The 23,227-nt window shown below is 46.3% G+C and overlaps 1 protein-coding gene across 1 annotated transcript in view; it reads right to left on the bottom strand.

The window, feature by feature from the left end:
- Window positions 1–10,529: 10,529 nt before the first annotated feature.
- Window positions 10,530–23,227, bottom strand: part of RASSF9 (Ras association domain family member 9) — a 34,026-nt gene continuing 21,328 nt past the window's right edge. Inside the window, exon 2 of the mRNA XM_069762012.1 lies at window positions 10,530–12,393. Within this exon, the coding sequence (XP_069618113.1) occupies window positions 11,214–12,393 (1,180 nt within the window). The 3' untranslated portion in view covers window positions 10,530–11,213. The remainder of the gene's footprint in view (window positions 12,394–23,227) is intronic.

The raw sequence follows: 23,227 nt of genomic DNA, 5'->3' as shown, positions 1-23,227 counted from the left end.
CGCAAGTGCTAGCTGCACAGAGAAAAACACACGGCATTGTGTTAGTGGGGTTCAGCAACGCCAGCTGTTCCCCCAGTGCGTAGCCGGCAAAGTGTCCTGCAAACGCAACGCAGACACAAAGCTGCCTCCAGTGCAGGCTTCGGCCAACACTCATCTCCCCCTGCTTACCCTTTGCTCCAACACCGCTAGTTGGGGCTCTAGGAAGACAGTCTTTAATAGGCAAGGCAACGCATCCGGGTTCCAGCACCGCCAGCTGGTTCTCGGCAGTGTTCTTGTCACAGGTACTCCCTCGTGCCAAGCCTGGTTTCAGCACCGTCAGCTGTTTCCGGGTTGTGTCAACTTCACTGAGACGCCTATGCTTGCCCCGTCGTGGTGCGGTCGAGTTAGCCAACTCCAGGGTGCCTCCAGTTTAGGAGCTTCCTATGTGGGCTGCGTGAACTGGTAGTCAAGGCTGGTTCTGTAGTGCCAGTAGGCCCAGCTCCCCCTGTAGGACTGTTGGGGTTCGGTAACTGCGGCTGCCTCGCGGCCTAGCTGTTCTCTCCTCTCCTGTGGGCCTTCGGGTCCACCACCTGGTTCCAGCACCGTCAGCTGGTTCCGGGCCGAGCCTTTGGCTTAGGTGCCTCCTCCTGGGTATCCGAGTTCTGCCAACGCCAGGCGGTCCTTGGTAGTGCTTTTAAGCGCGGGCACCTACAGCTTAGTAACCGGGTTCCAGCACCGTCAGCTGGTCCTCGGTCGTGCCATTGGCTCTTGCACACTGGGGCAACGCATCCGGGTTCCAGCACCGCCAGCTGGTTCTCGGCAGTGTTCTTGTCACAGGTACTCCCTCGTGCCAAGCCTGGTTTCAGCACCGTCAGCTGTTTCCGGGTTGTGTCAACTTCACTGAGACGCCTATGCTTGCCCCGTCGTGGTGCGGTCGAGTTAGCCAACTCCAGGGTGCCTCCAGTTTAGGAGCTTCCTATGTGGGCTGCGTGAACTGGTAGTCAAGGCTGGTTCTGTAGTGCCAGTAGGCCCAGCTCCCCCTGTAGGACTGTTGGGGTTCGGTAACTGCGGCTGCCTCGCGGCCTAGCTGTTCTCTCCTCTCCTGTGGGCCTTCGGGTCCACCACCTGGTTCCAGCACCGTCAGCTGGTTCCGGGCCGAGCCTTTGGCTTGGTTGCCTCCTCCTGGGTATCCGAGTTCCGCCAACGCCAGGCGGTCCTTGGTAGTGCTTTTAAGCGCGGGCACCTACAGCTTAGTAACCGGGTTCCAGCACCGTCAGCTGGTCCTCGGTCGTGCCATTGGCTCTTGCACACTGGGGCAACGCATCCGGGTTCCAGCACCGCCAGCTGGTTCTCGGCAGTGTTCTTGTCACAGGTACTCCCTCGTGCCAAGCCTGGTTTCAGCACCGTCAGCTGTTTCCGGGTTGTGTCAACTTCACTGAGACGCCTATGCTTGCCCCGTCGTGGTGCGGTCGAGTTAGCCAACTCCAGGGTGCCTCCAGTTTAGGAGCTTCCTATGTGGGCTGCGTGAACTGGTAGTCAAGGCTGGTTCTGTAGTGCCAGTAGGCCCAGCTCCCCCTGTAGGACTGTTGGGGTTCGGTAACTGCGGCTGCCTCGCGGCCTAGCTGTTCTCTCCTCTCCTGTGGGCCTTCGGGTCCACCACCTGGTTCCAGCACCGTCAGCTGGTTCCGGGCCGAGCCTTTGGCTTAGGTGCCTCCTCCTGGGTATCCGAGTTCCGCCAATGCCAGGCGGTCCTTGGTAGTGCTTTTAAGCGCGGGCACCTACAGCTTAGTAACCGGGTTCCAGCACCGTCAGCTGGTCCTCGGTCGTGTTATTGGCTCTTGCACACTGGGGCAACGCATCCGGGTTCCAGCACCGCCAGCTGGTTCTCGGCAGTGTTCTTGTCACAGGTACTCCCTCGTGCCAAGCCTGGTTTCAGCACCGTCAGCTGTTTCCGGGTTGTGTCAACTTCACTGAGACGCCTATGCTTGCCCCGTCGTGGTGCGGTCGAGTTAGCCAACTCCAGGGTGCCTCCAGTTTAGGAGCTTCCTATGTGGGCTGCGTGAACTGGTAGTCAAGGCTGGTTCTGTAGTGCCAGTAGGCCCAGCTCCCCCTGTAGGACTGTTGGGGTTCGGTAACTGCGGCTGCCTCGCGGCCTAGCTGTTCTCTCCTCTCCTGTGGGCCTTCGGGTCCACCACCTGGTTCCAGCACCGTCAGCTGGTTCCGGGCCGAGCCTTTGGCTTAGGTGCCTCCTCCTGGGTATCCGAGTTCCGCCAACGCCAGGCGGTCCTTGGTAGTGCTTTTAAGCGCGGGCACCTACAGCTTAGTAACCGGGTTCCAGCAACGTCAGCTGGTCCTCGGTCGTGCCATTGGCTCTTGCACACTGGGGCAACGCATCCGGGTTCCAGCACCGCCAGCTGGTTCTCGGCAGTGTTCTTGTCACAGGTACTCCCTCGTGCCAAGCCTGGTTTCAGCACCGTCAGCTGTTTCCGGGTTGTGTCAACTTCACTGAGACGCCTATGCTTGCCCCGTCGTGGTGCGGTCGAGTTAGCCAACTCCAGGGTGCCTCCAGTTTAGGAGCTTCCTATGTGGGCTGCGTGAACTGGTAGTCAAGGCTGGTTCTGTAGTGCCAGTAGGCCCAGCTCCCCCTGTAGGACTGTTGGGGTTCGGTAACTGCGGCTGCCTCGCGGCCTAGCTGTTCTCTCCTCTCCTGTGGGCCTTCGGGTCCACCACCTGGTTCCAGCACCGTCAGCTGGTTCCGGGCCGAGCCTTTGGCTTAGGTGCCTCCTCCTGGGTATCCGAGTTCCGCCAACGCCAGGCGGTCCTTGGTAGTGCTTTTAAGCGCGGGCACCTACAGCTTAGTAACCGGGTTCCAGCACCGTCAGCTGGTCCTCGGTCGTGCCATTGGCTCTTGCACACTGGGGCAACGCATCCGGGTTCCAGCACCGCCAGCTGGTTCTCGGCAGTGTTCTTGTCACAGGTACTCCCTCGTGCCAAGCCTGGTTTCAGCACCGTCAGCTGTTTCCGGGTTGTGTCAACTTCACTGAGACGCCTATGCTTGCCCCGTCGTGGTGCGGTCGAGTTAGCCAACTCCAGGGTGCCTCCAGTTTAGGAGCTTCCTATGTGGGCTGCGTGAACTGGTAGTCAAGGCTGGTTCTGTAGTGCCAGTAGGCCCAGCTCCCCCTGTAGGACTGTTGGGGTTCGGTAACTGCGGCTGCCTCGCGGCCTAGCTGTTCTCTCCTCTCCTGTGGGCCTTCGGGTCCACCACCTGGTTCCAGCACCGTCAGCTGGTTCCGGGCCGAGCCTTTGGCTTAGGTGCCTCCTCCTGGGTATCCGAGTTCCGCCAACGCCAGGCGGTCCTTGGTAGTGCTTTTAAGCGCGGGCACCTACAGCTTAGTAACCGGGTTCCAGCACCGTCAGCTGGTCCTCGGTCGTGCCATTGGCTCTTGCACACTGGGGCAACGCATCCGGGTTCCAGCACCGCCAGCTGGTTCTCGGCAGTGTTCTTGTCACAGGTACTCCCTCGTGCCAAGCCTGGTTTCAGCACCGTCAGCTGTTTCCGGGTTGTGTCAACTTCACTGAGACGCCTATGCTTGCCCCGTCTTGGTGCGGTCGAGTTAGCCAACTCCAGGGTGCCTCCAGTTTAGGAGCTTCCTATGTGGGCTGCGTGAACTGGTAGTCAAGGCTGGTTCTGTAGTGCCAGTAGGCCCAGCTCCCCCTGTAGGACTGTTGGGGTTCGGTAACTGCGGCTGCCTCGCGGCCTAGCTGTTCTCTCCTCTCCTGTGGGCCTTCGGGCCCACCACCTGGTTCCAGCACCGTCAGCTGGTTCTAGGCAGTGTCTTTTGCTCTTGTACCTTCTGCTCCCCATCCCGATTCCAGTAACGTCAGCTGGTTCCGGGCAGAGCCTTTGGCTTAGGTGCCTCCTTCTGGGTATCCAAGTTCCACCAACGTCAGGTGGTCCTTGGTAGTGCTTTCAGGCACGGGTACCTCCTGCTTAGTAACCGGGTTCCAGTAACGTCAGCTGGTCCTCGGTAGTTCCATTGGCTCTTGGACCTTCGGCTACCCATCCGGGTTCCAGTACCGTCAGCTGGTTCTCGGCAGTGTCTTTTGCTCTTGTACCTTCTGCTCCCCATCCTGGTTCCAGTAACGTCAGCTGGTTCCGGGCAGAGCCTTTGGCTTAGGTGCCTCCTTCTGGGTATCCGAGTTCCGCCAACGTCAGGCGGTCCTTGGTAGTGCTTTTTAGCACGGGTACCTCCTGCTTAGTAACCGGGTTCCAGTAACGTCAGCTGGTCCTCGGTAGTTCCATAGGCTCTTGAACCTTCAGGTAGCCATCCGAGTTCCAGTTCCATCAGCTGGTTCTTGGCATTTTCTCAGCCTTCTTGTACCTTCTGCTACATTTCCAAGTTGAAGACCCTAAAGTCGACGACCCGGAAGACCACCCCGATGACGACGACGACGACGACCCGGAAGACCACCCCGATGACGACGACGGCGGAGACGACGACGGCGGAGACGACGACGGCGGAGACGACGACGGCGGAGATGACGACACTGAAGACGACGACCCTGGAGACGACGACATGGAAGACCGAGAAGCAGAAGAACAAGAGGCTGCAGAACAAAGAGCAGAAGAACATTAAGCATAACACTTAATATCAGAGCAAAAGATATTATCTAAATTATATGCAGAAGAAGACTAAGCAGTGTATGGGGGTGAGTCCGTTCCTCCTCGTGGTGCCCCTGGATAAAGCCTGATGCTGCAGGCCAAACTGAACGCGGACAAATGTAACTTTTGTGACTGGCAGAACGGAAGGTGTAATCTTCCAACTTTTATAGATAACAACTACGGGAATGCCTGTCACAAATGAGAATATGATGAAGAAGTAGAATAGGAAGAATAATAGTGGAATAAAAAGAATATGTAGAATAGGAAGAATAATAATAGTTGAAGAAAATGAATATGAAGAATGTAATAAAAAAAAAATAGGTAGAAGATATAGGGGTCTGGAAGAAAGAATAGCAACTTTGAAACTCATCAAAGAGAATGAAGACTTTCTAGACAGAACAGAAGCATCTCTACTGGTCACAGAAGGTGCAAAAAGTGTCAGAGAACCTCCAAAAGCAGATGAGTGGAAGCATGTGACCAAAAGAAGCAAGAAGACCATGGAGAAATCACCAACCACACAACTGAAGAACCGATATCAAATCTTTGTAGAGGATGAAGATGGCACACCTAAGAATGAAGCAATACCAGCAAGCAAAAAAGAAAAGGGCACACAGCAACAAGTGACAGCAAAAAGTACAGCCAAGAAGCAACGAAGAGTGGTGGTGGTGGGAGACTCACTACTGAGAGGCACCGAAGCAGCCATCTGCAGACCGGACATAACTGCAAGAGAAGTATGCTGCCTTCCAGGTGCGATGATCAAGGATGTGACCGATAGGATACCAAAGCTCTTCAGCTCCAAGGACGTCCACCCATTTCTTCTGATACATGTTGGCACCAATGACACGGCAAGGAAGGACCTACCGACAATCTGCAAGGACTTTGAAGAGTTGGGGAAGAAAGTAAAGGAACTGGATGCACAGGTAGTTTTTTCTTCTATCCTTCCAGTAGACGGGCATGGCACCAGGAGATGGAACAGGATCCTTGATGCAAACAACTGGCTAAGACGATGGTGCAGACAACAAGGATTTGGATTCCTGGACCACGGTGTGAATTGCTGGTATGATGGACTCCTCGCCAGAGACGGACTACACCTCAACAAACCTGGGAAACACACATTCGCCAGAAGACTCGCTACACTCATCAGGAGGGCGTTAAACTAGAAGAAGAGGGGACGGGAAGAAAAACATTAAACTCGAACAAAGACGACCCAGGAAAACATACTCAGAAGGGAGGTAAGAACATTTCTAAAACAATCCACAGTGAGGAGATTGGAACAAAACAAAATCCTCTAAACTGCATGCTCGCAAACGCCAGAAGCCTGACAAACAAGATGGAAGAACTAGAAGCAGAAATATCTACAGGTAACTTTGACATAGTGGGAATAACCGAGACATGGTTAGATGAAAGCTATGACTGGGCAGTTAACTTACAGGGTTACAGTCTGTTTAGAAAGGATCGTAAAAATCGGAGAGGAGGAGGGGTTTGTCTCTATGTAAAGTCTTGTCTAAAGTCCACTTTAAGGGAGGATATTAGCGAAGGGAATGAGGATGTCGAGTCCATATGGGTTGAAATTCATGGAGGGAAAAATGGTAACAAAATTCTCATTGGGGTCTGTTACAAACCCCCAAATATAACAGAAAGCATGGAAAGTCTACTTCTAAAGCAGATAGATGAAGCTGCAACCCATAATGAGGTCCTGGTTATGGGGGACTTTAACTACCCGGATATTAACTGGGAAACAGAAACCTGTGAAACCCATAAAGGCAACAGGTTTCTGCTAATAACCAAGAAAAATTATCTTTCACAATTGGTGCAGAATCCAACCAGAGGAGCAGCACTTTTAGACCTAATACTATCTAATAGACCTGACAGAATAACAAATCTGCAGGTGGTTGGGCATTTAGGAAATAGCGACCACAATATTGTGCAGTTTCACCTGTCTTTCACTAGGGGGACTTGTCAGGGAGTCACAAAAACATTGAACTTTAGGAAGGCAAAGTTTGAACAGCTTAGAGATGCCCTTAATCTGGTAGACTGGGACAATATCCTCAGAAATGAGAATACAGATAATAAATGGGAAATGTTTAAGAACATCCTAAATAGGCAGTGTAAGCGGTTTATACCTTGTGGGAATAAAAGGACTAGAAATAGGAAAAACCCAATGTGGCTAAACAAAGAAGTAAGACAGGCAATTAACAGTAAAAAGAAAGCATTTGCACTACTAAAGCAGGATGGCACCATTGAAGCTCTAAAAAACTATAGGGAGAAAAATACTTTATCTAAAAAACTAATTAAAGCTGCCAAAAAGGAAACAGAGAAGCACATTGCTAAGGAGAGTAAAACTAATCCCAAACTGTTCTTCAACTATATCAATAGTAAAAGAATAAAAACTGAAAATGTAGGCCCCTTAAAAAATAGTGAGGAAAGAATGGTTGTAGATGACGAGGAAAAAGCTAACATATTAAACACCTTCTTCTCCACGGTATTCACGGTGGAAAATGAAATGCTAGGTGAAATCCCAAGAAACAATGAAAACCCTATATTAAGGGTCACCAATCTAACCCAAGAAGAGGTGCGAAACCGGCTAAATAAGATTAAAATAGATAAATCTCCGGGTCCGGATGGCATACACCCACGAGTACTAAGAGAACTAAGTAATGTAATAGATAAACCATTATTTCTTATTTTTAGTGACTCTATAGCGACAGGGTCTGTTCCGCAGGACTGGCGCATAGCAAATGTGGTGCCAATATTCAAAAAGGGCTCTAAAAGTGAACCTGGAAATTATAGGCCAGTAAGTCTAACCTCTATTGTTGGGAAAATATTTGAAGGGTTTCTGAGGGATGTTATTCTGGATTATCTCAATGAGAATAACTGTTTAACTCCATATCAGCATGGGTTTATGAGAAATCGCTCCTGTCAAACCAATCTAATCAGTTTTTATGAAGAGGTAAGCTATAGACTGGACCACGGTGAGTCATTGGACGTGGTATATCTCGATTTTTCCAAAGCGTTTGATACCGTGCCGCACAAGAGGTTGGTACACAAAATGAGAATGCTTGGTCTGGGGGAAAATGTGTGTAAATGGGTTAGTAACTGGCTTAGTGATAGAAAGCAGAGGGTGGTTATAAATGGTATAGTCTCTAACTGGGTCGCTGTGACCAGTGGGGTACCGCAGGGGTCAGTATTGGGACCTGTTCTCTTCAACATATTCATTAATGATCTGGTAGAAGGTTTACACAGTAAAATATCGATATTTGCAGATGATACAAAACTATGTAAAGCAGTTAATACGAGAGAAGATAGTATTCTGCTACAGATGGATCTGGATAAGTTGGAAACTTGGGCTGAAAGGTGGCAGATGAGGTTTAACAATGATAAATGTAAGGTTATACAGATGGGCAGAAGGAATCAATATCACCATTACACACTGAACGGGAAACCACTGGGTAAATCTGACAGGGAGAAGGACTTGGGGATCCTAGTTAATGATAAACTTACCTGGAGCAGCCAGTGCCAGGCAGCAGCTGCCAAGGCAAACAGGATCATGGGGTGCATTAAAAGAGGTCTGGATACACATGATGAGAGCATTATACTGCCTCTGTACAAATCCCTAGTTAGACCGCACATGGAGTACTGTGTCCAGTTTTGGGCACCGGTGCTCAGGAAGGATATAATGGAACTAGAGAGAGTACAAAGGAGGGCAACAAAATTAATAAAGGGGATGGGAGAACTACAATACCCAGATAGATTAGCGAAATTAGGATTATTTAGTCTAGAAAAAAGACGACTAAGGGGCGATCTAATAACCATGTATAAGTATATAAGGGGACAATACAAATATCTCGCTGAGGATCTGTTTATACCAAGGAAGGTGACAGGCACAAGGGGGCATTCTTTGCGTCTGGAGGAGAGAAGGTTTTTCCACCAACATAGAAGAGGATTCTTTACTGTTAGGGCAGTGAGAATCTGGAATTGCTTGCCTGAGGAGGTGGTGATGGCGAACTCAGTCGAGGGGTTCAAGAGAGGCCTGGATGTCTTCCTGGAGCAGAACAATATTGTATCATACAATTATTAGGTTCTGTAGAAGGACGTAGATCTGGGGATTTATTATGATGGAATATAGGCTGAACTGGATGGACAAATGTCTTTTTTCGGCCTTACTAACTATGTTACTATGTTACTATGTTACTAAGATGAAGAAGAAGATGAATAAGGTGAAGAAGTTGATGTCAAAGATGCTGATGATGATGAAGATGAAAGTGTGGGAAAAGGAAAAAAAAGAAGGGGAAGGTCGTGGAATAGTGAAACATCAATATCTGACAAAATAAAAAAAAATTTACATAGTCAATATCTTTTTCAATCCGAACGTCTTAAAAAAAAAAAAATCATGCTATTCTATTTGATTGGACTAATCCTCATTGCCTTTAATGTCTCCGCCACCTCCCCCATACATCCTACATTATTCTTAGTTGTTTTCCTTCATGTAGAATGAACCTACAAGGAAAGAAAGGGTTTATTTTAATTCCGATATTTTGGTCCCATTGACTTGCATTGGGATCGGGTATCGGTATCGGCGATATCCGATATTTTTTGAATATCGGCCGATCCAAACCGATACCGATACTTTCCGATATCGGAAGGTATCGCTCAACACTAGTTAGCACAGGCTTAGTAATAGCAAAGTAACCATCACATATATGGCTATGGATAAACGGAACCATTCTTCACTGTTTTGTCACACACTATGTGTACAGTTAATTCAGATGGGTATTTTTTGCTTTTTCTCTCTATTTCTATTGCAAAGTTGTGAGCTGTGATATCCTCTCACTAAGCAGACTAACCATAAAATTGTTGCTGTGCTGCATTCCCTGCCTCAGCATTTATACTGGCTATGATAGGCTGTGCTATACTATGTGATTGCTATGCTATGTAATGTGATAGCAGCATAGTATTATTGGAAAACCTACCTGCTCATTCCCAAGGTTATTTGAAGCCTTCTCTGGCTGATGCAATTTTCTGCATTATATAAAATACTGCCAGGTATTTTTGGTGATTCACATAAATCAAATCTCAAATTGTTTGAATTCATCAGACACAATGAATTTCCTAAAATTCAACACAAATTCAATTCATATCGAATCAACTTGGCTACTTCTAATTCTTGCCATATATTGTTTCCAAGATGGGGCACTGTTTGCATACATTTCTAACAGTATGTTTCCACGGTCAGTAAACGCTGCGGGTTGGACGCTGTGTACATTCGCAGCGTCCAATCTGCAGTGGCCAAATGTTACAGCATAGTGGATGGGATTTTATGAAATCTCATCTCCACTATGCGTGTGGGGACACCCGTGACTTCCCTGCGAAGACGGACATGCGGCACGTCTTTCAAGACCGCATCATGTCAATTTATCTTGCGGAGACTGGGCGTCCAATGTATAGGACGCGGTGATTCCACATGGCTCAATGAACACATGCAGAATTACCGCACATACCAAAGCCATCAGTGCTTTGGACAGAGCTGCGTCCAAAGCGCTGCCCATACGGACTGTGGAAACATACCCTAATACTCAGATATGAGCTTCCCTAGCTAACGATATAATTTTGAATGGAAAAATGCTAGTCTATTTTTTTCCAGTAATAATCAATGCAGTTCTATGGTTGAAGTTTGTGTACATCATGTGACGGATCTTTCTCCTGCATTTTTTTTCTTTATATAATATAACAGAAACAGAATTCCTAAAGCTGTTGTAAACTTATCCTAAAAATCAAGACTCAGGAGAGCAGTGGAGCACAATGCAGACTAAGCTTAAAGTGTCACTACTGAGGAAAAAAAGCATTAAATGTGCGGAACTGCAATTATAATAACAGGACAACTTTCAAGCACAATTTATCAGCTTTTATTTAGATAACATAAATATATACGGTACTGTATACATTAAAGGTTCAGTCGCATTGAAAATACATTGCATTACTTATTTTACACAGGGCCTAAGTTATGGCCAGTATTATAGTTCAGAACTGCATTCGCAATTTTGCTGTCTGTTTTCTGTCATTGACAAGCAAAATGTCAGGCACAACCCTTGAAAGCTTAGCTGAGCTACAATAATACAGTGAGACAAAATGATCAAGGTCTACAAGTGCAACCACAAATCCATCCAGGATCTGAAAACCATACAAACCTAATACATCTCATTCCTGACAGGTTGCTACCATTCAATAAAGACTAAGTCTCCAAGCTTGTACGCTTGACCTATATTTTAATAATACATTGCAGAAAAATATCAGGATCGAAGAAAGATTTGTTGGCAATGATTACATTTCTTCAGATGATATTTACTAGGTTGCTTTCAAATGTGGCAAATTTCAGCAATTTTTCAGAAATGAAACCAGTTGCTTTGGAATGAAATAATGCCATACCGTTTTCATGATATAGGATGTAGCAAAAATAAAGCTATAGTCATTATTATGCTACATATTTTCTTAGTATGAACACTGCACGTAACATTCATTCCTTTCAGTTCATTGTTTGATTTGACAAAGCAAAAAGAGCAAATGTCTGAAACTCTCACTGAATAGACTCAAAATCATGGCTATGTGTAGAACTAATGCCTGTATCTGAATCTGTATCATTTTGTATATTCGTAATAGACAAAGCAGAATTGGTTTCACATCCTTCTTTACTATGGCTTACATCGGAAGGCATGAACTGTTCAGATGTGCAGCATAAAGAACTGCTGGAATTGCTAGCAGATACTGATTTTAATTCCTCCTTTAGAATTTCATATTCTGCTTTCTGTTGAAGTTGTACTGAATCAATATACTGGATTTCTTTCTGAACATAGCTGAACAAGCTACTTAGTCGTAATCCCACTTGAAGACTTTCATCTATCTCTTTTCGAATACTGGTCTCCATGTCAGAGTATCCTTTTTCGGCAAAGTCTTCATCTTCTTGTAAGCACATGGAAGACATCTCCACTTTAATTTCATCCGACAACTTCCTAATAAGCATGTGTTGATATGTCAGTTTCTCCTGAACATGTAGTAGATTTTCCAGGCTATGCATTTCTGGATTTTTTTTAGCTGAATGGAGTCCATTGTCATCTGATCTACTTCTCACAACATTTTCTCCCGTTAACCCCAATTTCTGTGGACATGAATCATATGCATCCAAATGGTTGTCCAATTGTTTCATTCTGTCCATCTGCTGTTTAATAATGGTATCTTGAGACATTATTATGTCAATGAGTTGTTGTGTATTGTTTTCTTTAGGGCAGTCTACATCTTTCTTCATTTTTTCCAGTTTTCTAAATGCTTTTCGTACAATTCTCCTTCTTGTACTTAGAGGAAAATCCTTAACATGAAATGTGGAATTGTGATGATTCCTGCAGTTGTTGAGGGTCAGAGTTTTTTGTGAAGTCCACCACATTGAGCATGGATACAATGTGCATGTCTTCAATAGAAAAAAGCTTACATTAATTTTTTCTTCCCCCCATGATTTTAATAGTTTTAACATTTTCAACGATGGAGGCAAAATACACTTGAAGTTTTTCCAGGTTTCCATTATGCAATATTCCTTATAACTACCAAATACAATGTTGTTTATAGTTGAAATTTGATGTTCAAGAAGTGCTTCCACCACCTCTTCACAGGTTGTGTGTTTTGTTAGTCCAAATACTATTTTGTCTTCTTGGCCAACCCAAACAACTACTAGCTTGTCTTCATTATCAATTTCCTCTCTTGGTACACTACAAAAGAAGTTAATGATAAATGTTAAAAGATGACATTTGGTAATTTAGTAAAGATTTAGTAAAGCTGTCAACATATTTCACAGTGTAAAGGTCAAACATAAAATTTTAGAAGTAAAAACACAAAAAGTCATAAAACATTTGCACAGCTTCGCATTGCACACAAAAAATTGGGGACTTTTAAAAGTGTTTTATACCAGTTTGCTTGCAAAGACAATCTGATGAATCACTCCCTTAATATTTATATGGAATATTCATAAGTAGCATGGGATGTAGAGATGAGCAGAAAAGACAACACTTAAATTCGCCTGTTCATGCAGATATTCTGGTAAATTAAATTTGCTGAGAAAAATGTCCCTCATTATACTTTTAAGGTCTTTCTGGACCCCAGGGCACAATAAAAATAATATGTGAAAAATAAAATAAATACTTGTATTCACCTCACCACTCACCACTCTGTTCCCTCTGCTCCTCATTGTCACCTGTCTTGGCCTCGTACTATCGCCTGATCCCCGCCATGAGTGCTGAAATCCTCAGGCCTCTCATACTCAGCCAGGTATTCCAACTCTGATGATCTCCTGGAGGGTCTGGCACAAGTATGCGAAAAGTCACAACATCAAGACGTCACCATGTGCACCGTGACCTTCAGCGCGCAGAAGCAGCACTGTCCCAGGTCTCAGTACACCCGGAATTACTGGCTCAGTGTGAGCAGCCTAAGGATTTCAGCTATCACAGCCAGGATTACAAAATGTACCAAGGACGAATTAGGTGATGGTGAGGAGCGCTGGTACAGGAGAGGTGAGCAGTAAGATGAGTATAAGGATTTTTTTTTACTTTTTAACCTCTGTGTTGCAGGCTTAGATGATTAGTAATGAGAGGGAAACACAGAGGTGAGAGCACTGTCAGGTTACCCAGCGTTCACAGACCAGCGATGTCACTTGTGGGTGCTTTGCCCCCAATGCACAGGGATACTCAAATTATCATAGGTATCCATCTCATTCAACTCCTGTATTGATCCTGCAGATGTTCACTCTATTCTATGTCAGCAAGCAGCTTCTCATGGTACAATCTCTGCTTGCTGTCTGCTATCTGTCATCTGCCACTTTACCATCTAGCAACATATGTTAATGTGCCTGCTAAATCATTGGTATAATTCATTTGTAGCGTTGTACTTAATATTCACTGGGATGTTATCTGGTGGAAGGTGCTATAGCACATAGATGTAGCCAGGCCCAATGTCTTTGATCATCTAACTTCACCATGGTGTGCTGGCCCCTGCAAACCAGCTCCCACAATCCATCATCCACAATCCAGGAACTGGATTTCTGCATCATGGAGTGAATTACCTATATGATGGACTACTTGCTAGAGATGGGGCGCACCTTCGAAGACAGGAAAACATGTATTTGGAAGTCGCCTTGCTACACTCATCAGGAGAGCTTTAAAGTAGAACAATGTGGGAAGGGAAGCAAAAGGACAGAAAAAGCCATAGACCTGTCAAATACTATTGAGAACTCTGCTATTCGAAAGGAAAGGAAGAAAAATGACAAAAAATCTAAATAATAAAAATATTGGAGGTAGAGAAACCAATCACAAACGAAAATGTTTCTATGCACATGCATAAAGCATGGGCAACAAACAGGGAGAATAGGAACTACTAACACAGGAGAAGAAATATGATGTCATTGGAATTACTAAAACTTGGTGGGACGATACACAATTGGAATACAAGGCTAGAAGGATACAACATATTTGCAAGAAACAGACTTGATAAACGAGGAGGAGGTGCTGCATTGTATGTTAGAAAATCTGCAAAGAGATTGAAGCTTCAGAGACTGTGAGTTCTGTGGAAACTGTTTCTGTAAGAATACATTGCCTGTGCAAGCTCAAGGGGATCTGCTACCTTGGATCTAATCCTTATAAACAGGGAGAAAATGGTTGAGGAGGTAGGAGTGGCTGGGGCCCTAGGAGGTAGCGACCATCCTATTTTAGAATTTTGGATAACTAGAGGTGGCAGACCTGTGAAGACTCAGACTGAAGGTTAGATTTCAGAAAGGCAGATTTTAAGGGACTCAGAAAGAGGATCTGAGAGATCCAAAGTCTGGATATCCATAAGGACAAAAATGTCCAGGGGATATGTCAAAAGTAAAAGAAAAGTCAAAGATGCTATAGGATTTTTACAGGATGAAAATGATGAAATGTAAGAAAGGATGTTGAGATGGTCAAACTTTTAAACTCCTATTTTGCATCTGTTTTCTCTCAGAAAGAAAATGTAACATTAACTGATCTTCACTGTCCTATTAAAGGAATAGAAGAATCCAGGATATCTATAAACAGAAAGATAGCAAGGGAAACACTTAGCTAACACAAATTAATTCAAGTCTCCAGGTCCAGATGAATTACACTCCAGAGTACTGAAGGAGATAGCAGAAGAAATTTTTGAACCACTCTCCATAATCTTTGAAAATTCTTGTAGAACAGGAGAAGTCCCAGTAGACTGGAGAAGAGCAAATGTTGTTCCTAACTTCAAAAAGGGGAAGAAGGTGGACCCAGGGAACTATAGGCCGGTGAGTCTGACTTCCATACAAGGAAAGATTTTTGAACAACTTATTAAACAACATGTATGTAAGTACCTGGATAAGAATTAAGTGATTAACCAGAGTCAGCTTGGGTTTGTAACTAATAAGTCATGTCAGACTAACTTAATTTCTTTCTATGACAGAATCACTGACTGGATGGATCAGGGAAATGCTGTAGATATAGTATTTTTTTACATCAGCAAAGCATTTGACAAAATATCTCACACCATCCTTATTGAAAAAATGACTAAGTATGGAATGGACAAGGCAACTGTTAGGTGGATTCATAAACTGGCTTAGTGATCGGACCCAAAGAGTCATCGTAAATGGCTGCACATCCAGTTGGAAGAATGTCTCAAGTGGGGTAGCACAGTGTTCTGTCCTGGGCCCTGTATTGTTCAATATCTTTATCAATTATTTAGATGAAGGAATTGAGGGTACACTGATTAAATTTGCTGATGACACAAAGCTAGGAGGGATAGCTAATACTAGAGAAGAGAGAGGATTCAAAAATAGATAAATAAACTGGAGCAGTGGGCAGCAACTAACAGAATGGTTTTTAACAAGGAAAAATGCAAAGTACTACATCTGGGCAATAAAAATGAAAAAAGTATATACAGAATGGGAGGAATAGGGCTAAGCAACAGCACATGTGAAAAAGACTTGGGTATACTAATAGATCATAAACTGAGCATGAGTCAACAGTGTAAAGCAGCAGCAAAAAAGGCAAATGTAATTCTGGGATGTATTAACAGAAGCATACAGTCTAGATCACGCAAAGTCATTATTGCTTATTCCTCTTTGGTCAGACCTCATCTGGAATACTGTGTCCAGTTTTGGCACCACATTTAAAAAAAGACATCAACAAACTGGAGCAAGTTCAGAGAAGAGCGACCAGAAGGTGACCGGTCTGCAAACCTTGTAATATGAGGAACGGTTATAGGATTTGGGAAGGTTTAGCACGCAAAATAGCTGTCTAAAAATATCTCAAGGGCTGTCACATTGTAGAAGGAACATCTTTATTCTCATTTGCACAAGAAAAGACTAGAAGCAATGGGATGAAACTGAATGGGAGGAGACACAGATTAGGTATTTGAAAAAACTTTTTGACAGGGTGATCAATGAGTGGAACAAGCTGCCAGGAGAGGTGGTGAGTAGGGTTGAGCGAAATGGGTCGGCCATTTTCAGAAGTCGCCGACCTTTGGCAAAGTCGGGTTTCATGAAACCCAACCCGATCCCTGTGTGGGGTCGGCCATGAGGTCGGCGATCTTCGCGCAAAAGTCACGTTTCATTCCGATACCGCAAGTATCAGATATCGGCCGATATTTGCGGTATCGGAATCCATATTTATGTGTAAAATAAAGAATAAAAAAAAATAGGGATATACTCACCCTCGGACGCGCCCTGGTACTAACCGCTGTAACCGGCAGCTTCCATTCCTAAGAATGAGCGTGTGAAGGACCTTCGATGACGTCGCGGCTTGTGATTGGTTGCGTGAGCGGTCACATGAGTGGTCACGCGACCAATCACACGTCGCGACGTCATCGAAGGTCCTTCACGCACTCATTCTTAGGAAGGAAGGCTGCCGGTTAGTACCAGGGCGCCTCTGAGGGTGAGTACATCCCTATTTTTTATTTTTATTCTTTATTTTACACATAAATATGGATTCCAGGGCCTGAAGGAGAGTTTCCTCTCCTTCAGACCCTGGGAACCATTAGTATCCCATTGCACTGCATTGGCTTTTGTGTTTCGGCCGACCCCGACTTTTTAATAGGATCAGCCGATTTCACTCGACCCGACTTTTGAGAAAGTCGGGTTTCGTGAAACCCGACCCGACCCTAAAAAAACAAAAGTCGCTCAACCCTAGTGGTGAGTTCTCCTTCCATGGAAGTTTTCAAACAGAGACTGGACAGACATCTGTTTGGGATGATTTAGTGTATCCTGCTTTGAGCAAGGGGTTGGACCAGATGACCCAGAAGGTCCCTTCCAACTCTACCATTCTATGATTCTCTGATTCTATCTTTACTGAGCCTGTATTGTTGCCTATAAATTTAGAAACATCCTAAGAGGTGCACGCAGTGTGGGGTGCGCGCATGCATCCCATAAGTGTTACACCACCTTTTCATACTTACCTGTCCAGCCGGCACGCTCCCGATGCTCCCTCCTTTTCTCTGTCTTCCTGCTTTTCCAGCGCTCGTCCCTCCTGTGCTTTGCGCATGCGCAGACGCTCTCCTTTCATCACTGGGGCTGCTGGGAGGTTGTGACCTGGCGGCTCCGCCTCCAATATGGCGGCGCCCATTGGGTACTTCTTCCAAGCGCCTGCCCTGCTTGGACGCCTTTGCGTTTATTGCGCTTGCTGGTTAACCGCCAGCAATCCCTTAGGTTCCTTGGCTCTGATCCATGTTATCTTCTTCCTGGAGCAGAACAATATTGTATCATACAATTATTAGGTTCTGTAGAAGGACGTAGATCTGGGGATTTATTATGATGGAATATAGGCTGAACTGGATGGACAAATGTCTTTTTTCGGCCTTACTAACTATGTAACTATGTAATATCTCCGCAGTGTCCCTTACGTCCTCTGTTTGCTGTCTCCTGCCAAGTCCTGTGTTCCTGCTGTGTCCTGCTTAGTCCTGTGTTCCTGCTGTGTCCTGCCAAGTCCTGTGTTCCTGCCATATCCTGCCAAGTGCTGTGTTCCTGCTGTATCCTGCCAAGTCCTGTGTTCCTGCCGTGTCCTGCCTGTCCCGTGTTCCTGCCGTAACCTGCTAAGTCCGGTGTTCCTGCCATGTCCTGCCAGTCCCGTGTTCCTGCCGTAACCTGCCAAGTCCTGTGTTCCTGCCGTGTCCTGCCAGTCCCATGTTCCTGCCGTATCCTGCCAAGTCCTGTGTTCCTGCCATATCCTGCCAAGTCCTGTGTTCCTGCCGTATCCTGCCTGTCCCGTGCTCCTGCCTTGTTCTGCCAGTCCTGCGTTCCTGCCATTCCCAGCCAGTCCAAAGGCTCCGTTGTCTCCATCTCTCAAGTACCAGCATCTTATCTGTTAGTACCCTGTCTTGCTGCCTTCGCCATTTTAGTCACTTCACTAGTCTCATCTCCCTGCTGCCTGTCGTTCTCTCTGTGCTCTAACTACAGTCGTCCCTTTGGCTCCGGCAGTTGCAGCTTCACCCTCCTTGGGCCTGTCCCTAACTCTCCCTGTACAGGGGGTGGCATCATCTGGTCCACTCGTCCTCGGGGGCTCTGAAGCCGTGACCCAAAGGGTCTACTTCCTTAGACCTAATAGTACGCAAAGGCCATGGATCCCGCTGGAGCTGCAGCCGTGCAGAAAGAGCTTCTTTTTCTGCGGGAGAACCAATCCTGCATGATGTCTTTCATGAAGTCTATGGACTCCCGTCTCTCTGCCCTCCAGATCTCCGACCCGGGGAATGCCTCTCAGCTGGCCGGTTTACAACAAGAACTGGCTCAGCAGCGCGACGCTCAGTCTCAAATTCCGGGGTATATGGCTTCAGTAGATAGTCGTCTGCATTCTCTCCAGTCTGCTACGTCCGTTCCTTCCCCAGCTCTTGCTTCTCATCTCACTCCCCGTTTGGCCAAACCTCCTCGCTATAACGGAGATCCCAAACAATGTCGGGGATTTCTCAATCAGTGCCATCTTCATTTTGAGCTCCTTCCCATGCAGTATCCTACGGATCGGGCCAAGGTGGCTTTCATTGTTTCCCATTTAGAGGGAGATGCTTTAGCCTGGATAAATCCTCTTTGGGAGCGGGATGATCCAGTGGTTCTTCAGCTCACTTCATTCTTGGTGACCTTTCGTCAGGTTTTTGATGAGCCGGGTCGCTTGGCCTCAACTACTGAGGCTTTGTTTAATTTACTGCAGCGCTCCTTGACGGTGGGGCAAAACGCTATTCAGTTTCGGACTATATCTTCAGACTTGGGTTGGAATAATGAGGCATTAGTAGGGGCATTTTGGCGGGGGCTTTCTAGTCGTATTAAAGATGAACTAGCAGGTCGTGATACTCCAACTAATTTGGAGGATTTAATTGCCTTGGCTACTCGCATAGACCTTCGCTTTCAGTAGCGAGCTCGGGAGAGAAGATTCCCTCGCTCTTCCATGCCCTCTCGTAGACCTCCCAGTCCACGGCCCAGAGCCTCTGCTTCGGTCTCTGAGCCTGAACCAATGCAAGTGGATCGCATTAAACTCTCCGAACAATGTCGGAAGGAGAGACGCGCCCAGGGTCTCTGTTTTTACTGTGGGAGCTCCTCTCATCTTCTTCGAGCCTGCCCTGAAAACTCCTCCACCTAGGTCAGGTAAGAGAGACCCCCCTAGGTGCATGTGAAACCTCTCTACCCCTCACTCTGCCAGTTTTGTTGCACGCTCATGATAAGCGCATTTCTCTTGAGGCCTATGTGGACTCCGGTGCTGCGGGAAATTTTATTAGATTAGAGTAGGTTATTAAGTTCTCTGTCCCCATTAAGTTTAGAGAATCCTCTTTTTTAGCTTCCTTAGATGGAAGAACTCTGCAAGAGATTGTCACTCAAGTCACTCAGGTAGTTGAGCTTCAAGTAGGGGCTCTTCATAGGGAGTGAATCTTGTTTTTTGTTTTAGCCAACATTTCTCATCGCATTCTTCTCGGTCTTCCGTGGCTACGGGTCCACAAACCATTTTTAGATTGGCATAGGGGCAACATTCTTCGCTGGGGGGATTCTTGTCAGGCTCATTGTCTGTTGCCGGTGCGTCCTGTTGGTGTCCCCAGTCCTATTCTCATTCCCTCCGGGTTGCCCTCTGTTTATGCCTCCTTTGTGGATGTTTTTGACAAAAAGGAGGCAGATACTCTTCCACCACATCGTCCCTACGATTGTCCCATACACCTTGTACCTGGTACCACTCCTCCTAGAGGAAGAATTTATCCTCTCTCGCCGGCAGAGACTCAAGCTATGTCGGAGTATATTCAAGAGAATCATTCCAAAGGTTTCATTTGAAAATCTTCTTCTCCAGCTGGAGCTGGTTTCTTTTTTTGTGAAAAAGAAGGATGGTACCCTTCGTCCGTGTATTGACTACAGAGGGTTAAATAATATCACTGTGAAGAATAAATACCCTTTGCCTCTTATTTCTGAACTCTTTGACCGCCTGAGGGGATCACAAATTTTTACCAAGCTGGACATCCAAGGAGCCTACAATTTGATCCGTATCCATTCTGGGGACGAGTGGAAAACCGCATTCAACACTCGGGACAGTCACTACGAGTATTTGGTAATGCCTTTTGGACTTTGCAATGCACCTGCGGTATTCCAAGAGTTCATCAACGATATCTTTCGTGATTGCCTCTATACCAAAGTCGTGGTCTATTTGGATGACATCCTCATCTTCTCCCCAGATTTGTCCACTCATCGGCGTGATGTTCGTCAAGTTTTACTACGGTTAAGACAGAATCATCTTTTCGCGAAGATAGAGAAATGTGTCTTCGAACAGTCCTCGGTACCTTTCCTGGGTTGTATTGTCTCCGAAGATGGTCTGAAGATGGATCCTGAGAAAGTGTCGGCCATTCTAAATTGGCCACGTCTTTCAGGAGAGAAGGCTATTCAGCGATTCCTAGGCTTCGCCAACTACTGTAGACAGTTTATCCCTCATTTTTCTTCATTGACCAAACCAATTTCTGCTCTGATCCGCAAAGGGGCAAACTCTAATCTCTGATCTGCTGAGGCCGAAGCTGCTTTCCAAACTCTAAAGCAAGAGTTTGCTTCTGCACCAGTACTCCATCGACCTGATTCCAACAAACCGTTTATCCTTGAAGTTGATGCATCCTCTATTAGAGCAGGAGCGGTCTTACTTCAGAGGTCTAACTCGGGTCGTTTAGTCACCTGTGGGTTTTTCTCCAAAGCTTTCTCTCCTCCGGAGTGAAACTATTCTATAGGTGACAAGGAATTACTGGCCATAAAATTGGCTCTAGAGGAGTGGCGGTACCTCCTGGAAGGGGCTGTACATCCTTTTGTTATTTTTACAGATCACAAGAATCTCTCCTATGTCCAGTCCGCTCAGAAGCTTAACCCCCAACAAGCCAGATGGTCTTTGTTTTTAGGATGTTTCGATTTTGAGTTGCATTTCCGACCCGGGAATAAGAACATTAAAGCTGATGCTCTGTCAAGGTCTTTTCAATCTCAAGATGAAGAGGAGAGACCAGCACATATTCTTGATCCGGCTAAGATTGTCTCGTTGGCCCCTCTGAAGGTGATCACTACACCCCCAGGAAAGACCTTCATATCCAATCGTGACAAACTGAAAGTTTTATGTTGGGGTCATTCTTCTGGATTTGCTGGTCATGTTGGGGGCAAGAAGACTCTCACCCTGATTTCTCACCATTACTGGTGGCCATCACTTTGGCAAAATGTCCTGGATTTCGTTGCCTCTTGTTCTTCATGTGCTAGAAACAAAGTTCCTCGACAGCTTCCTTCTGGACCTCTCCATCCACTTCCTGTGCCCTCGGTTCCCTGGAGTCACATTGCAATGGATTTCATCACCGATTTGCCGAAATCTTTGAATTGTACTGTAATTTTGGTGGTGGTTGATAGATTTTCCAAAATGGCTCACTTCATCTCTATACCTGGTTTACCTTCAGCTCCTGAGCTAGCAAGGGTCTTTCTTCTTCAGATATTTCGGCTTCATGGATTCCCTCAGCATATCGTGTCCGACACTGGAGTTCAGTTTACCTCCCGTTTCTGGAGAGCTCTGTGTGGACTTATGAAGGTATCGCTAAATTTTTCTTCTCCATACCATCCCCAGTCTAACGGACAAGTGGAGCGGGTGAATCAAATTCTTACATCTTATCTTCGCCATTTTACTAATGCTCATCATGATGACTAGGTGTCTCTTCTTCCTTGGGCGGAATTCGCTTATACTAACCATACTAGCGAATCTTCATCTAAATCTCCTTTTTTCATTGTTTTTGGGCAACATCCCGGCATTCCTCTCCCTGTTTCCCCCACCTCAGGTGTACCGGCGGCAGATTCCTTGTCTGTGGAATTCTCCAAAATTTGGCAGGAGGCTAAGGAGGCGCTTCAGAGAGCAAGTTTCAGAATGAAAAAGTATGCTGATAAAAGCATTTAGATGTTCCTCCGTATCGTCCAGGTGACAAAGTCTGGTTATCCTCTCGTTACATCAGACTCAAGATTCCCTCTCAAAAGTTTGGCCCACGTTACATCAGTCCCTTTTAGATTTCTAGCCAAATTAATGATGTAGCCTATAAGTTGAAGTTGCCCTCCTCATTAAGTATTCCTAACTCTTTACATGTTTCACTTCTCAAACCCGCAATTTTTTAATCATTTTCATTCTGCTCCGTCGCATTCTCATTCTCCTATTTCTTCTGATGCTGCTTTTGAGGTTAAGGATATCCTGGCTAGGAAATTTGTTAAGGGTAAGGCTTACTACTTAATCAATTGGAAGGTCTTTGGTCCCGAGGAGAGATCCTAGGAACCCCTGGAGAACAACGCTCCTGTGATCTTAAAAAAATTCCTTTCCAGTTTTAAAGAGAGGGGGGTAAGAGAGGGGGTACTGTTACGCCGCCTTTTCATACTTACCTGTCCAGCCGGCGCGCTCCTGATGCTCCCTCCTATTCTCTGTCTTCCTGCTTTTCCGGCGCTCGGTCTTCCTGTGCTTCGCGCATGCGCAGACGCGCTCCTTTCGTCGCTGGGGCTGCTGCGAGGTCGTAACCCGGCGGCTCCGTCTCCAATATGGCGGCGCCCATCAGGTACTTCTTCCCAGCGCCTGCACTGCTTAGAGGCCTTTGCGTCTATTGCGTTTGCTGGTTAACTGCCAGCAATCCCTTAGGTTCCTTGGCTCTAATCCGTGTTATCTCCGCAGTGTCCCTTACGTCCTCTGTTTGCTGTCTCCTGCCAAGTCCTGTGTTCCTGCTGTGTCCTGCCAAGTCCTGTGTTCCTGCCGTATCCTGCCAAGTCCAGTGTTCCTGCCGTGTCATGCCAGTCCCGTGTTCCTGCCGTAACCTGCCAAGTCCTGTGTTCCTGCCATGTCCTGCCAGTCCCGTGTTCCTGCCGTAACCTGCCAAGTCCTATGTTCCTGCCGTGTCATGCCAGTCTCGTGTTCCTGCCGTATTCCACCAAGTCCTGTGTTCCTGCCATATCCTGCCAAGTCCTGTGTTCCTGCCGTGTCCTGCCAGTCCCGTGTTCCTGCCGTATCCTGCCTGTCCTGTGCTCCTGCCTTGTTCTGCCAGTCCTGCATTCCTGCCATATCCTGCCAGCTGTATGTTCCT

The sequence above is a fragment of the Ranitomeya imitator genome, chromosome 4, assembly GCF_032444005.1.
Source record: "Ranitomeya imitator isolate aRanImi1 chromosome 4, aRanImi1.pri, whole genome shotgun sequence".
Lineage (NCBI taxonomy): Eukaryota > Metazoa > Chordata > Amphibia > Anura > Dendrobatidae > Ranitomeya > Ranitomeya imitator.
Note: the sequence above shows the minus strand (reverse complement) of the source record. Positions and strands in the feature narration are given on the sequence as shown.